This window comes from Polypterus senegalus, chromosome 1, assembly GCF_016835505.1.
Source record: "Polypterus senegalus isolate Bchr_013 chromosome 1, ASM1683550v1, whole genome shotgun sequence".
In the NCBI taxonomy this organism is placed as follows: Eukaryota; Metazoa; Chordata; class Cladistia; order Polypteriformes; family Polypteridae; genus Polypterus; species Polypterus senegalus.
Genome location: NC_053154.1, coordinates 58,032,656 through 58,049,584, shown reverse-complemented (window position 1 = coordinate 58,049,584; position 16,929 = coordinate 58,032,656). Strand labels below are relative to the sequence as shown.

At 36.7% G+C, this 16,929-nt stretch overlaps 1 protein-coding gene across 4 annotated transcripts in view; it reads left to right on the top strand.

The window, feature by feature from the left end:
• mpped2a (metallophosphoesterase domain containing 2a) overlaps positions 1–16,929 on the top strand; it is a 267,488-nt gene that overhangs the window by 237,182 nt on the left and 13,377 nt on the right. For all 4 annotated transcript variants that reach the window (XM_039749526.1, XM_039749508.1, XM_039749517.1 and 1 more), the window contains one exon: positions 16,619–16,734. In XM_039749526.1, coding sequence (XP_039605460.1) covers positions 16,619–16,734 — 116 coding nt within the window. The remainder of the gene's footprint in view (positions 1–16,618; positions 16,735–16,929) is intronic.

Here is a 16,929-nt window from a genome sequence, read left to right as displayed (position 1 = left end):
TTTTCCATTTTATGCTTTGGCATGAAAAATTCAAAATGGCCATGAAAACCACAAATGCAATAATTGAAATGGATTACAACCAAAGGGGCAAGTGCATGCCTGTTACCCACACCCACCAAATGTAATAAAGACTAATCCTAATTAATTGGGACCGCAGGCAGACAATTATCTAGGTAATAATATTCCATCCACCTTCCAGACCACAATAAGAATAATACATGGCAAGTACTCCTTCAGAGCTGGCAAGAATAATCAGTTAGGCCCAACTCCTTGTTGACTAGGAGATTCAGTGTGTACAAAAAATGAATGACAAACACATTTTTTGGGAAAATTAAAATAAAGACTCAATCTAATCTAATGTTTTGTTTTTCTTTCATAACTATAACATTAGGAACTAAGTTGAATGAGCTGTTTATAATTCAGGTATCTAACTGTCGTTTTGTAGGATATTTATTAATGAGCCTGATTGATATCTCATCTATTTAGTCCATAAAATCATATACACAATTTAAGTAGATAAATGTAAATGCATATATTTAAAATGTATTACAACTGGTACTCTGAGAAGAAGAGTTATTGAAGCAAACAGAAAAAGCATGAGGTGAATTTTGACTCTTGTTTCCTTAACAGGGCCTCATTGGACTCAGTTATTTTTACTCCTAATAGAAAATGTTCTTTGTGAACATCTTTGTGATTGCATAGATGTAATTTCCTTAGCAGGTTTGCTTTAATTATTTTTGTGAGCAAAAATGAACTAAAATTTACACAAGGATATAAAGCAATTATGCATTTAAGATTTTTTTATCCAGAGACTGCAATTTTCACTGCTTTCTTTTGTCAGTCTTTTAGTGCGAGAGGATCGCCTTACTAATGTAATGTATTGTGAGTAGCAAAGAACATATAAAGAGCTTGCTTTTAAATGTATTCTGCATGAAAACATCTTATCTTTGAAATATTTAATTTGGAATCAAATGAGGACCGACTTATGCCTGGTCAATGCTCTGATCCATACCTGTGTAATTTTACTTTTAAGAATGACATCTTGTTCAGCTGTTTCTGGATAGTACCTATGTTTAAACTCTGTTATTAATAGTACATCCCTTTCAGGTATTTTTTTTTTGTCTGAACCGTAAAACATATATTAAGTCAAATTTAAATGCTGAGTTACATTAGCAATGGCAAAGTTTTTTTTTGTTGTAGCTGATTTTGTACAGTATATGTTAACAAGTGAGCTATCACTGTTAACTTTGTACCACTCTTCTGTCTTCTTGTTCTTTATGGTCATGCAGAGTGACTTGCACTTTACATCTGGTGTCTTTGCTGTGCAAGGTAAGAAGGATAAGACTGTCACAGTACAGGATACATGAACCTTCCAAGCCAATTAAACTTGAACTGGTACTCCCAAGGTGCACATGTAGAAGTGATGACCATTTATCAATGTTTTAATAAACTCTGCTAGATACAAAATTAGTAATTTATTGTTTATCTAGTGTCACAGCAAACTTGTTTCCAAATATAGTTCCACTGTATTAACTATCTGTAGATAATGGTAAGAATTCACCATTTATCCACAGTGGTGCGTTGAGTTTTTCTGAGTAACGCTTTCCATTCTCAAATGTGGCACTTGGTGCCACTGCCCATCTGTCATGTTGTTTTGCCTGCCTAAGGTAAAGTAATCCCTGATGGAGGATCGCAGGAATCGTGTGGTAGAGGGGTCCTTTCATCGGATTGGCTGGCCCAGCGCTGTTTTAGTTTTGGATTGGCCAATTGGGGGAGGCAGCTTGTGGCTGATGTCTCCAGGACTCTAAACAAATCCAAATCATATTATATGACATCATCTGCTGTTAAATTCTGCTTCGTAATTGTATTTTTTTTTTTTTATACTGTATTGAGGATTTGTTCTGTTCTGTGTATTGTATTGTATTGTATTGATCCCCTTCTTTTTGACACCCACTGCACGCCCAACCTAACTGGAAAGGGGTCTCTCTTTGAACTGCCTTTCCCAAGGTTTCTTCCATTTTTTCCCTACAAGGGTTTTTTTGGGAGTTTTTCCTTTTCTTCTTAGAGAGTCAAGGCTGGGGTGCTGTCAAGAGGCAGGGCCTGTTAAAACCCATTGCAGCACTTCTTGTGTGATTTTGGGCTATACAAAAATAAATTGTGTTGTATTGTATTTAAAGTGTGTTGTGGTCATAATAAATGCATTGAAGAAGTAGTACATACATACACTTAAAGCGTTTTCACACTCATAGTATGTTTGCGTTGTTCCAAATCAGGGAATGATTTGTTGCTTTGTTTCCAGTTAGTTCAGTTGCATTCAAGAGCATTAAAAATATTATTCAGCAATGTTTGTATGTGCTGTGGTATTCTGTCATTGGGTAGAAACATTTTCTTCCATTGAAAAATATCATTGATGGTCAACAACAGTAAAGGCTACAACGGAAAATCAATAGAAAAGTCATCTGATGTGACATGGACTTAATGTGTATCTGAGAAAAGGAGAAAAACAATGCACAGCAAAAAAAAAGTTGTGAAAGTTGTCAAACGTCCACTCCCAGTATATCTGTGTTTATATTTAAAACATTTAAAAGGAAATTATTGTTTAACTGAAAATAATTGTGGAAAAAAATAATTTTAATTTAGTGAGTTACCTGTGACAGTGTGGGTCGGCTCCAGGCTTCCTGTTGTACTTGGGAGCCTCTTGAATCCAACACTGTTAGTACCATAACAGATGAACCTGTCCAGTGAGGAATAAACACGCCACAGCAAGGGGTAGTTGTATCAGTGCAAAAGTGCTTTTATTAAATATAACCAAAAACAAAAGAGTCCATCAGTGCAGTGTTAAAAAGAATCCTCATAAATAAACAATCCATTAAAAATCAAGGTGCAAGAGGAGGTTAAAATCACCATTAATAAATCCATTAAAATGAGGTTAAAAACACAGCAGGAAACTCCTTTTAAAAACATTAGCCTTGGTACCCCCTTAAACCACCTTCACCTTGTCGTATCCCTTCCCAGACCTTGCAAACCAAAGAGGAGTCTACCAGCAGATGCTGACAACCTTTAGTGGACACAAAAATGCTGAGCTGCAATAGCACTGTGCCTTACAGCAGACATGTCAACTCACTACCATTGGTGGGCCGCTTCGACTGCCATACGTGCGTCAGCGGGCCGCACTGTAACAAATACTATTATACTGTTATACAAAGTTACTATAGCTTTCTTTCCAATACTGAAAACTTTAAAAAATGTAGCACTTAAAGTTTAAAGAAAAGCAATTTATTTCCATACAATCTCTGTACAACAGCGTACAATTAGAGTCTTAACCTCTTAGCTAAGTCCTTATATTATTGTATTATATTCATTGCTTATATAGGAGTCTTACAGTGTGAGATTTATTTCTTTTGTCCTGACACTTGCCATCTCTTGTTAGTAACCAGTTTGTTAATATCAGGCTTGAAATCTTGTGCAGCTGCAACTTTTATGAGGGATGAAAGGTGCTCGGCAGTAAGTCTTGAGCGATGTGGGGTTTTGGTAGCTTTCATTAACGAAAACAATTGCTCACAAAGGTAAGTGCTTCCAAACATAGCCAGTACTCTTGATGCCAACTTCTGAATCTGCACATACGAGGGTGGCAGGTAAGCATACAAGAGCTGGCACACCAGCTTGTTGTATTTTTCAGCATTTCCTTGCGATAATACACTTTCAGGGTGCGAATGATGCCCAAGTCCAATGGCTGAAGCACTGCCGTGCAGTTGGGTGGGAGGAATTCAACGTGAAAATTATCTGAATGTGGAAGCATGTTCTTGTCGGCACAGTCATCCTTTTCTTCTTCTTCATATTGTGAGGTTTCTGAACTCTTTTGGGATCTGGGATCCACCCCACTCAACGGGAACGACATGCTGAAGTGCGTCCCGAAGCGCTATTGCCACGTGTGAGATTGTTTATCCGGGTCCCAAGAGAGTTTAAAAACCTCATATTTTCTTGAAAGAGTGCCGCATTAATTGGAATGTTTCTTGAACAAGCATCACTGCAACCACATAAAAACGGCTTTTACGGCGTCTTCAAATGCAGCAGTTCGCATACGTTTGCAACACAAGATTTTTCTTCTTTTTTGCATATAGAAAGTATGCCGTTTCTATAGAAGGGTCACAGTGAGTTAAATTCCAATGGATGTTTTTCAAATGTTGACGAGCAATAAGGAAAAGGTATCACTTAAAATCACACAAAACAAAAACAGCAAAAAAACAGTACGAGGAATGTTCGAAGAAAGAACATTTTTTTTCAATGTTTATGTTTGGGGATCGTTGTGCAAATGTCCACAACTGAGCTGTGATCACAGAACTAACTGCTCTTTGGATGATTCATTCAAGCATTTCACGGTCACTTTGTTGTAATGAAAGTATATGCTGCTGAATGTACTTCGTAGTAACGAGATTTCTGTGGACTTGTGTCATATGGGGAAACTATCAGAAACATAAAAATACTTTGTTGTAATACTCGCTCAATGCGGTCTCTCCTCTCTCTGCGCTGCTGCAAAGCCCCGCCCGCCTAGCGTTCTGAAAAGTGTCCCCAGTGAAGGGGGCAGCCTTTTTGCTGTAGCCCTTCACTGAGTGAGTCTCTGTTGCTGGCAGTTCTCTCGTGGCCCGGTAGTGGACCACGGACCGCAGCCTAGCACTTCAGTTGCAACTTTGTGGCTGCAACTATACTAGCAGATGACGTTTCTGGTACCGTAATGCCATGGGAAAACATGCTTTTGTCAGGAGGCAGAAGTAAGAAAAATCAATAAGTAACGCCAAAGATGCAGAATGATTCATTCACAAATGATAATAATCATTTTGTACAAGTTTAGTGCTAACTAGGATCTGTCATGCGGGCTGCACAGATTTCTGTTGCGGGCCGCATGTTTGACATGCCAGCCTTACAGTGTATTCATAATTTATGCTCACTTGAGTGTTGCCTGATTAAACTTTCCTTTGTTCATTCTTCCACTGTGCCCTCTGTTTACATTTTCCCTGACCTGTGCAAATTTACCCAACACATTTTAAGATCATTGTGCCCATTGCTTGTGTTTCTAAATGAAGTGTTGTACCTCATAGATCATTGCTGGGTTCATTTTGCTTTACCTTTTATAAATGATCCTGATAGAAATTGACAAAAAAAACTGGGTGGAATAGCAGATACTGTGAAGTCAACAAATTTTACAGATGGAACTTGATAGAATTTAGAATTTGTACAAATGTGGAATATAGTAAAATTATAGAAGCAAAATGAATAAACAATAAGGAAATCTTAAACCTGGAAGAGTACCTTTTAAAAATAACTCAGGAGTCATAATATATTTTCCTGTGTTTACATCCAGAATGTTACAGAAGCAATTAAGAATCCTAGCAAATATTAGATTACTTTCACAATATATAAGGTAAAATCAAAAGTGGTTACTCATAGGCTATACAATTCACAAGTTAATCTCTGACCTCAGTTTCACAAAAGTGACAAAACATAACCAGAGAAAAATCAAGGGAAGAGCAGTAGGACTGAATTAACAATTGTAAAATATAAGCTATGAGAAAAGATTGAAAGAGTTGAATCAGAAAACAGAAGTTAAGAGCACATCTCAGATGAAGTGTTGAAAATTATGAAGGAAATTGGTACTGTGGATTCCAGTTATTACTTTAAAATGAATTCTTCAGCAAGAACATGGGACACAGATGGAAGCCACTTAAGTGTAAATGTCATACAAATGGCACAAAGGCTTTCTTCACTCAGTGAACCTAGCTTGGGAAAATAAATTATGAAATAGACTTGTGAATAATTTTTTGGTTGACTTTCAGAACTCAACTCAGTTGCAAAAATTAGATGAATAGGGATTCACAAGCTGTGTTGGACTAAATGGAACTGTTCTTATCAAAATTGAACTAATGTTCTTAACACTGACAAACCCTCACTTCTTCAACAAATACGTAATGAGTTACTGACAAAGAAATAATATTTTGTATTGTTAACGTTCATTTAATAAGTAGTTTGAATTGATGTAAAGCATAAGCATATTGTCAACAAAAAATGTCTACTGATGCATGGAATAAATTTCCCATATACTGTATCATGTTGCTTCTTGTAACATCTCATCCAAGCACATCATATTCTTTGTATGATTCTTGCTGCTTTTTGATGTAACACTTAGTTTTGTGTAATCGTCCAAGCGAGTCAGACAAGACTCATGGAAGAATAATTCAAGAAAGAAAATAACATTCTTTTCCATGTATGTTTTTACAAAAGCTTTCATGTTTCTAAAAAAAAGTAGTACTAGTTTTCCACATAAATGGCTGAGCCAGTTTAGAGATTATTTCACTGTGACACTAAGGCATTCAACCCTACTCAGAACTAGGGAATCCATTCATTCCCGGGAATGAAACTGCTGTAATTTGCGGGAAACCGGAAATGGTTAAGCTCGCATATATAGCGAGTAAAAATCGATCACGAATGCCGGGACAGGGCAGATTTCATTGACGTCTGTCAGACAACAGCTTTGAACAGCGACTTGAAATTGCAATGCGTCAGTCTGTTGCTTCCGCATTATCTGTGCCAAGAAACTTGCCATCACAGAATGATGACAAGAAACTGGATGCATCAGTAAAAGCTAGCAAGTGCGGGCATTGTTTAGAGCAAGTGTATCAGTATCTGATCAGGTAGATCGGGTTGCACTCAAAAAAAAAAAAATTTAATTTAAACGTTAGTCTATCATATCCTCCCTATAGCATTTGCCACTTGACATACAGGGAAGCCAATCTGAGATCTCTTTCATTCCAACACACTAGTCGTCCCACATGCACCCACACAATCAGATTGTGATTCAGACCATTAATGCCATGAATGTAATTACCCCGATTTACATGCTATCAAATAAACGAACCACACGCCGTGGCTTCGCCTCTGACGCTGACGTCCAAGGTTTGGTTCCTGAGAGGGGGTGCAGTGAGTGTGTACGCCTGATGAGCCCAGAATTAGGGCGAAACATGTGTCACGTACTCTTTGCATTATTTGACAGTAAAACTTTGCAACATTCTATGATCTGCTTCTCGCAACTGAATGGCGGATGTTTGCCGACACGAGCGTTACCTGGTAGGTAACCACCCATACAGTCAGATTGTGATTCAGACTATGAATGCCATGAATGTAATTACCCCGATGTACATGCTGTCAAATAAACAAACCACACACTGTGGTGCAACGTGAAAGGCAAAACACGTGTTGCATACACTTTGCATTATTTGACAGTAAAACTATGCAATATATATATATATATATATATATATATATATATATATATATATATATATATATATATATTGGGCACCCCGAACTAGAAACATGTACTTATATGACAGCATGAACTGCTTGTAGATAAGGTTAGTCTTTTATTGGTGTCAACATATTGCAGTAGCTTTATTAAAAATAAGTGTCGGTCATTCAAAAACCGTTCACATGTGAGATGCCCATGCAGTGTGTCATCCCCGGGATTCCCGAATTCCTGGGAATGGATAAACCCGTCCGGGAATGGATTCCCTCCTCAGAACTAATTGGTTTCAAGGTGCTCCCTCCAAAATGTAAAAGTGCTTGATATATGACCATTCCCACTTAACACTGTTGCATTTTTCAAAAAACCAGACATGTGGCTGCCACTTGTTGTGAGGTCCAAACTGTGAGTTGGATAATGTAGCACCTTCATCTCAATACATCACACCCAAACCTTTTTGCAAATCGACTGCTGAACAGTACACCTCTACCGCTTAGCAACAAATTTCAGCTAAAGTTCTGTCCTTAGCATTTGGAAATTGGGTCACACTACACACCTCTTTGTTTAGCAATGTTTAGTGTTATATGCTGTGCTTGTTCATTCTAGTCCCACAGATTTTGTGTTTAAATTATGCGGATATGCGGTTCATCACCAGCTCACCTCACAGTCACCTCCGCTACAGTATGCTGCCTGCAGTGTCTGCTAACCAAGAATGAACATGGTGCGGCCAAATGTGGGTAGTGAATTGTCCACCACTGCCCCCATTCAACAGGCAGCCTCCTATGCACACTACAATGCTACCCCCTGCCACCCCGTTCACCCTCAATGGCCTCCATTCAGCCACAACCGGGTCACTGCTTGTAGCATTACCAGCCGCCCAACGAGAACGAACGGTGCAGCCGTGTGTGGTGGACGGGCAATGAAACCGCTTGTCACTGGAAGCCGCCCAAGGGACACTACACTACACAAGCAGCAAAATCGCCCCCTCCAGCTTCCGTCCAGCCACCGCTTGCAGCGTCCCCAGGCTGAAGATGACGGAGCAGCAGTTACTGAGGCGCATGCGTCGCAGCTGCAGCCTCGTTCATAAGTCATAGGTCGGATGTCCGTAACTTGGGGACTACCTGTATAGTGACTGTACTTCAACCAAAAAACTACTGAAATATCTGAGGTTACCAACACATGTGTAAACATACGGATTAGAGCAGAAAAACTCATGCTTTTGACTTGTGCTTGAAAGCTTTTTCTTCTTGATCTAAATAGACACTAGTAAATAAAGGCTGATTAGATTGTAATTTTCACTGTTCAAGTAAAGAATAGTGCACAAATTTACTGTGATGATTTCACAATACTCTACCAGGGAAATTAATGTGGTTGAAAGTCATCTTTGTATGCTTGTAATGCATAAATCATATACAAAAAGGAGGTAATGTAACTTGCATAAGATAAATATATAATTAAGAGAAACACAGTCCATAAATATAAAATTGTTTTTAAGTCTCCATATGGTGGTCTGATAATAAAGTCAGATAGCCAGGGTGGACAGAAAAAAAAACTCCAATTAAACTGTGGGGAAAAAACAAAATCTGTATGGGATGTAGGCCAAAAAACTGCCCTGTCCCCACTAGGTATTCTACTTATCATAAATGTTCTTAAGTAGTTTTTTTTTTTTTAAGGATTTATCTTAGACAGTTCGACACAGTGGGTTTTGTGGAAGATTAGGGTATCCATTTTCATTCAAACATCACATGTGGCTCCACAGGACTTTAATCAAGTGGTGGTGGTGCAAAATGCCACCACAGTAGAAGTGGAAAAGAAAACCGAGAAAAGTAAAGGTTAAAAAATATTGCAGGTTCATTGAAGACTGTGAAAATTCCGTTTATGTCTAGTTTGTTAGGAATAGAACTAAACTTTCGTTATGAAAAAGCAAAATTAAACAAAAGTATTATTAAAGACACCTGTATTCCAAGCAGTCACTCCCAAACCCACTTCTTCATTTTGGCAAAATAGTACTGGACCATTAGCCACCTCATGATTGTTTTCAGTGGCAGTCTTTACCCATAGGTCATAAGCTTACACAACAGCTGCTTATGCTGACAACTGCATGATTCTTTTTTTTATTTTGTATATTAAATATACTGCATTAGTTGTGTACAGTATACTGGTAGAAATGAAGCACAGGTAGAAATTTTCTTATTTTTATAGTGGTTTTAGACATCAGAAGCTGTCTTTGTTACTTTTCAAAAAAGAGACAGCACATGGTGAGGAGCTGGCTTTCTGCTACCTTCTGACACAGCCACATTTTTCACAACATACAGCCACAACCTTCTCCCTAGTCCTCCCACCTCCAAAATTGTTTTCCAATCTGAAGATGAGACCGTAGAGAATGCCAGTCACCAACCTTTCACTCCCTGAAATAATTTTTAGATTAGATTCTGTCTTCAGACTTTGAAAGGAGCCATTCCCCATGTCCTGCGATCGTTGAAGAAAGTGCTAAGAAGCCAAGAAAACAGGTTATGGTTACTTGCTCTATTTTGTGTTACCATTGATGGTATTGATAATAAGGAAGCACTGGTTTAATTAACCATTAAGCAAAATAAGCACATGCTTAGGTCAGCAAGGCAAATGGAGCAGCAGAAACTCTTTTTAAAAAAAAAAAAAAAAAGTAGAAGTAATCTTCAAGTATAAAAAGTTGTAAGTAGACAGCAATAAGCATTATTTTTACATTTTTTGATCCATGTATTTTTAAATGCTGTGTATCTTCAAATTTAGAAAGCAATTATAAAGTGTACGTTTTGTTTCATAAAAAGAATAATATTTCTTTTTTAACATTTTTTTAAATATTGTTCACCAACATCATTCCCTGTAGAAAGAGGATTTTGAAAATCAGTTGTATGGCAAATGTAAAAGATTTCTTTACTAGGCTGTGTGGTTGGGCTTGGTTTGATTCAGTCTGCTGAGGCAGTATTGAGTCAATTAAGATCTAAAATTTTCTTTGGTTTGTCTTTTATCTATTTTGTTATGTTCATAAAAAGATGTTTTGAAAGGCAATATTAAAATCTTTGTAAATTGATTGTAAATTTAATCTAGTCATTTAAACTTTTCAACTTTGTGGTTATTGCTCTTGTTGTAGCACTTTGAGATTTTTTGTCAATGAAAAGCGCGTTATAAATAAAATCTATATATATAATAAAATCTAGTTAACATTGCTTGTTTTTGCTCAATAGAGAACCAAAGCAGTTGAGACAAATAGCTCTTTGAATATTTCTTTTTTTATTGTTAATCTTGATTTCTTTTTTTTGTATAGTACAATTAGCATACATTTTCAAAGATTTTATGTCTCTTTAATGGTATGTGCAATTGGTTTATTTCTATTTGTATAAATTTGTTTTTTTTTCTGGAAGATATTTAGTTTACCCTGACAGACAGACCCTTCTTTCACTTTACTGTCCCTGTTCAGAAGTTTAGAATGATATACTTTTGTATCACAAATTACAATTTTTAGGGTTTTCTTGTAGTATTTTGTGTATTTTATGTTTATATTGTGATTTGTTTCCTATATGAATTCAAAGCTTTGTACTTCCTGTATTTACTTTTATATAGAAGCTTCTAAACTAGATTCACATAATTATTAGTATAACATGAAAAAGTTTCTGCTTTAGGTATGTATGTGTTCAGCATTTCATGCCTTACATTTCCTTTCATCCTATACTTACCCAGATCATTGTAGACATGCAACACACATGAAATACATGTGTTCCAAATACTGATCTACTGTATTATTTACCCTTTACCACTCCAATAACCTCACACACACATAAGGGCTTGTTTATACTTCACGCTCAGAACGCGTATGCACGCGCATCATGGCTGCCACGCTTTCTCAGCGTTCATTTGATTCGTACTCTGAGCAGGTCCTCAGAAATTAATGTGACGCGTGCACGAGTTGCAGTACCAGCAAAACGTCGGGGGGCGCAGTGTGCTAAAAGTTGGAATGTGACGTCAGAGGCTCTGTTTACTTTCAACATGTGACAGAAAGCCGCTTTGCGGATCCTACGAGATGAGTGTGCGCGCTTCGATGTTTCATGAATGGTTCGATGTGGTGAAGCAAAATGTCGACATACAGATGCATTCGTGGTGCTTTTATATTCAAGCATCGCATATTCTCAATCGTAATGACATGATACATTTTAAAAGTCTCACATACCATCTTCTGTGCTGTCTTTTTTTTTTTTTTTTTGCAACTTCAAAACAGCAACATAATGTACTGTACAGTGCTGTATTTGAGCCACTGAGAAAAACAATTAAGGACATGGTGAAAACGTGTATTTTGTGATTAAAGTGGAAATTTCGGCTTTAATCTCTAAATATCCACTTTAACCTCGTAGTTTACTTTATCATTAAAGCACACCATTGTAAACGTTATCCCAGTTTTTAATCGCTAAGGCAAGCAGCAATAGATCACCACGCAGAACACATTAAATGTATGATATTCCAATTCTCTGCACATTTAGAATCTTCAGATTTATACTTGATATCACTTTCATGATGAAATGCATTAAAGTGTGTGTGTTACATTTTACAGATAAATCATTAATATTGTTTAAATAATGAATACTGTTAATAATTACACACATGGAGGTGACACGGTGGCGGAGTGGTAGCACTGCTGTCTCGCAGGGAGTCGTGTCGCTCGTATTCCCTGCTTGGATTCCACACTGTGCTCCAGTTTCCTTCCAAAGATATGCAGATTTGGGGATTTGGTGCTGCTAAAATGACGCTAGTGTGTGTGTGTGTGCTTGTATTCACCTTGCAATGAGCTGAGGTCTCATCCAGGGATTGTTTCTCACTCATGCCCAATGCTTGCTGGAATGGACACATCCCTGGATTGATGGATTCAATCAATAAACATCATTTTCAGAGATATTGCGGTACGGTGTCATCGGAATTTAATGGGTGTTCTAGGCTATTCACAACACAGAGAAGCCGAACATGTTCTCACCATGATAATATCTCACACTGCCACCTGGTGGATTCCTCCAGATTTACGTAAAGTATGCGTGCAAGTATAAACACTACAATGCTTGCGTAGCAGGAGCGTCTGCTGCAGCATGCGTCACGTCGTGTTGCGTGAAGTATAAACCCGGCCTTAGGAGCCTTGAGCTAGGAGAACTTTTTTCCCAAGTTGAGCTCCATCGAGAGGGAGGAATGGGATAGCAGGATATTTGCTGCTTGTGCTGATTGACACATTTACAAAACAAAAGATGCTGATGTAGAGGTGTGAAGGAATTTAAGGTCGCCCAGGATTACAAGTTTTTTCGTAGGCTTCAGAGATTCTATTGTTAACCATGACACTGTGATAAGTTGCTGCTTTGTCCTGTTACTAGCTTTTTTCATTTACAGTAAGTGAAATCCTTCTACCCCACCGTGACTCATCTGAAACCCCATTCTTTCAACACCTATTGTGTAGTCCTTAATTGCTGTTAGTAATCAGCAGAGTGAAAGATTTCATGGTTTTTCTAGATTTTCATCATTACATCCCATTTAAAATAAATTACTATTTTCTATGTTATAACCCAGCTCCTTTTTTGTTTTATCTTCTAACAGTGTATGAATTAACAAAAGAAGAGACATGGTATTGCATATATTGTTCTCTCTATCTCTCTCTCTTTCAGTAAAGCATTTAAAATCACACTAAACATTTAATTAATTAATCTGTAAAGAATAAAAACCCCTATAGAATTTCTTTTATTTGTGGGAAATTTGACAAAAATCAGTTGAGTCATGGTGCTTAGCAAGTTCCCTTCCTCATGTCAAGTCTCCCATTCCCTAGTTGCAGACATGCTAGTTGAACCTGCTGAGTTTCCTCAATCAAAGAGGCCTGATATGAACAAAGACCATGATACCTAATCCTTATTATTCCTCTCTTATTGGTTATGAAGTCCATTGTTACCTGAACAGAGGCTCTTTTGTTTGAGAAAATACTGATTACAAAATTTGCCACCTTTGTTCATAATATAAATATAAATCAAGAGGAAATGCTTTCTCCCAGAAACAAGTTATTTCAACCAGATTTGTGCAGGTAATGTTTTTACTTTTTGTTTTACTTTTGGACCCACCATGTCCACACCTGATGAGGGCTATACACTTACAATGTTGTATGTGCAAAAATATCTTTAATTTTCTCTTTTACATCTATGCTTTACAAAACATAAATCTCACTGCCTCTTTGGTGCCATAAAAGTGAGAATTATTGTTGAATGTAATGGTGCAATTTTAGGGTATATGTTGATATAAACTATAGAACAACTTAGTTACAGTATGTTCTCTATGTATGTATTACAGTAAGTTGAGTGATCATCCATAGTAATGACCTCTCTGTTTCTGACACAGCATGCTGTCAATGAGCTGAGATAGTGTTTCTTGCTTTGCTTCCCCTCTCAGACAGATTACATTGCGACACAAAGTGCCATGGAGACTAAATGATTCAAATAGCTTACTTCTGTAGATACACATCCTGTTTTGTGTTCCAGTGAAATATAGTAGGCTCCATATCCAGTACTTTTTTCCTGGAAAAAAAATACTTTTACGGCACTTTAAATTTCTCTGTGTAGCCAGATGTCAGCGACCAAATTATAAAACAAAGATGTTTGTTGCAAAATGAACAATAATGCTTGTTGGAGTTCATGCTGCTTTGTGTATTTAATTTTGATTTTTCTGCAGATGGCTTGGTTCTCAGCCACCAGATGGACTTAGTATTTCCAACACATCTTGTTGGTGTCATACTTTTACTGACAGTATTGTAGTTATGTATTTTAGCAGTAGTGATAAGGATGGATATGAATTAGCAAGATGATGGTGTAAAAATGTATTAATATATCTGTAAGTATTTCTTTGTTTAAGTTGTTCTTTAAAAAAGGCATTTTTGGATTTTGACACTACAGCAAAAAAACAATAGCTAGCAGTGATTTTCTTATAATGTATGGCTCCAAAACACTCTGTGACCCCCATACTTTTCTCCAGAGGCTTGTGAACACAAAGCAGTAGATAAATGTTCATCTATAATTTTCTCCAATGCTGTGACACAGAGCATACGTAACTAATCCCTAGTGTGTTCTAAGCAAAAATCAACATTTGACGGTGCCTTTGCACACTTAGGTTAACTGGCATATCTTTGGAACATGGAGAAAATATAGGCAAAATGCATCCAGCCGTGGAGAGAATATCCAAACTCCATACGGTGATCAAAGAAAGTACTGAACGAAGGTTTCTGTTCCACCATGCCACCCCAAAGATAAATGAAACTGTTTTTTTTTCATGATTTTATCAGTTTCTTGGTCCCTTACATCTTCTATTTCTCTTCGTCTTATTAGTGTTTTTTTTTTTTTTTATTTGTTTGTTTAGTTTTTAGACTGGTATGATTTTGCAGGCATGCATGCAGGTATTCCAGAGCCATTTCAAGGAAATGTTGAAATGAAAATGAAAAATGCTGTGTTATTGAGGAAATAATATTGTTTGTACTACACACAATAGACCAGTCGTATTCTGAGTTCTAACCTGTGACCTTGTACTTATTATTCGTTGTGAAGAAAAGGAAAATAACAGACCTGGCCTCCTGAGGTGAAGGAATTTGCCTTTAGTGTGAATTAATGAGGTTTTATCAAATTCAATAAAAGTTGAAACATCCTACTATTAATAAATTGGCTTGCTCCTTTAACAGGCATTTTACGAAACTGGAACCAAACTTAATGATATTGCATGGCAATATTTTAACTTTCTGTCTAGGCTCTTTATCTTTCTTTTGGTGTTTCTTTTGGTCTTGTTCCACTAACTGGAGTTACACTCTCATTAAAGTGAGGTTCTCACAAACTGCATCCTAGTGTTTAAGTAAGCATTTAATTTACCTCTGTGCTTGATGCAAAAGTTGTTTTCAAGTGGTTTTATCTTTTTGTGCATCCAAAGCTTTTTTTATCTCTAATTGTTTTGCTCAATACTTTTTTTCCTTCCACTTTATTGTGCACATACAGTATTATGTATTTCTACAAGGCATAAACATTGCCAGAAATATGTTCCAGCAGATTTCAGGAGCTTAATCTAAAAGTAACAGGCTTTAGTTGGTTGACTTCTTCTGGTTTCTCTAGTATTGTAAATGTTAGTGCTCATTATAATGTTTATACTCATCTTATTAGGAGTTACCAACCTGAATATTATCAAAGGTGTAACATTTTCGTGTGTATCAGAATTTAATATCTAGAAACTGCCTGGCACTAAATGAGAAAGATACCATAGCTTTTATGATGTAAATGTATGGAAATGGATATTCCCATCATTGAAAATAGTGGTAGCTAATGGCCACGGAACTTGATTCTAAGCCAGTTCGTCTCTGATTCAGCTAGTGTTTCCATCCAATTGTGTGACTCTGAGCAAGTTGCTCAGCTTGAAAATGTGTATGTAAATGCATTTGCACTAGTTATGTGTACTTGTAATGTTCCTTGATGTAAATTTCACTGTTGAAAGATGCTATTCAAAGTTTGATTTTTGTGTCCAGACTGATATTTTTTAATGCAAGTGACAATATACTGTATGTTTACCCAGTGGAGAATTTCTATAAGATGCTTCTCTGAAACCACAACTTATATTTTTGTTTTAGCCAAAGAACATATTTATTGAAATAAGTGTGGGGTTTGTTGCCATTGTCTGAACAAGCTGGCCAATGAAAAAAAATTAATCTCCTCTTTACATGCAGAATGGAGAGAACAAAGTTTATCACATAACAGAAATCAATAGTCACTAGCGCCGCACAACAACAAACAATGTGAAAAAGTCCATGATGAAAGAGAGTCAGTTGTCTTTTATCCAGCTGCTAGCTCAAAACGTGCAAAACAAATGCTTTTTATTGCTAAAATATTGTTAAATAGTTACTTCCTAATTATCAGCATATAAATAATCATATCAAATAATAAATCAGCATGTAATAACCTGAAGAGTCTCATCTGAGAAATTCACTCGTTGGCATGCATCACATTTACTTATACCTTCATTTCTTCTCTCCATGATGCCCTACCAATTTGAATATTTTAGGATGTTTTTGTGAACAGTTGAATAAGATTTCATGAAAATTTCAGCCATAGGGAACAACTTCAAAAGTGTATGTGAATAGACTTTTGGAACTCTCTTGCATTTGCCATCTTAAGTTAATTCCATTTTCCTTTCTTGACTTATACAAAAAGTATGTCTTTTTTCTTTGAAGTAAAAAACTTTGAAGAGTTTTATTACCCAGAAACACTAATGCCATGATAACTTTTTTTTCCTTTCTTCCTCTGCTAGGACACCCTGGTTCAATGGGTGGGGCTTTAACTTACCTAGAGGTCAGTCACTCTTGGATAAATGGAATCTAATCCCTGAGGGCATTGACATCCTAATGACCCATGGACCTCCACTTGGTAAGTTTCCGTAATTTCCAGATCAGCTTTAAAAAAATTTTAATTGTATTTTTGCAATAAATTACTTAATCTTTCTAATTATTTTATAGCAGCTTCTAGTTGCTGTATACACTTGATGTTCAAATTCTAATTATATATAATATATTATGTGTATAAGGGATATTTTCTGCCTGTTACATTGTCATTTATTTGAAA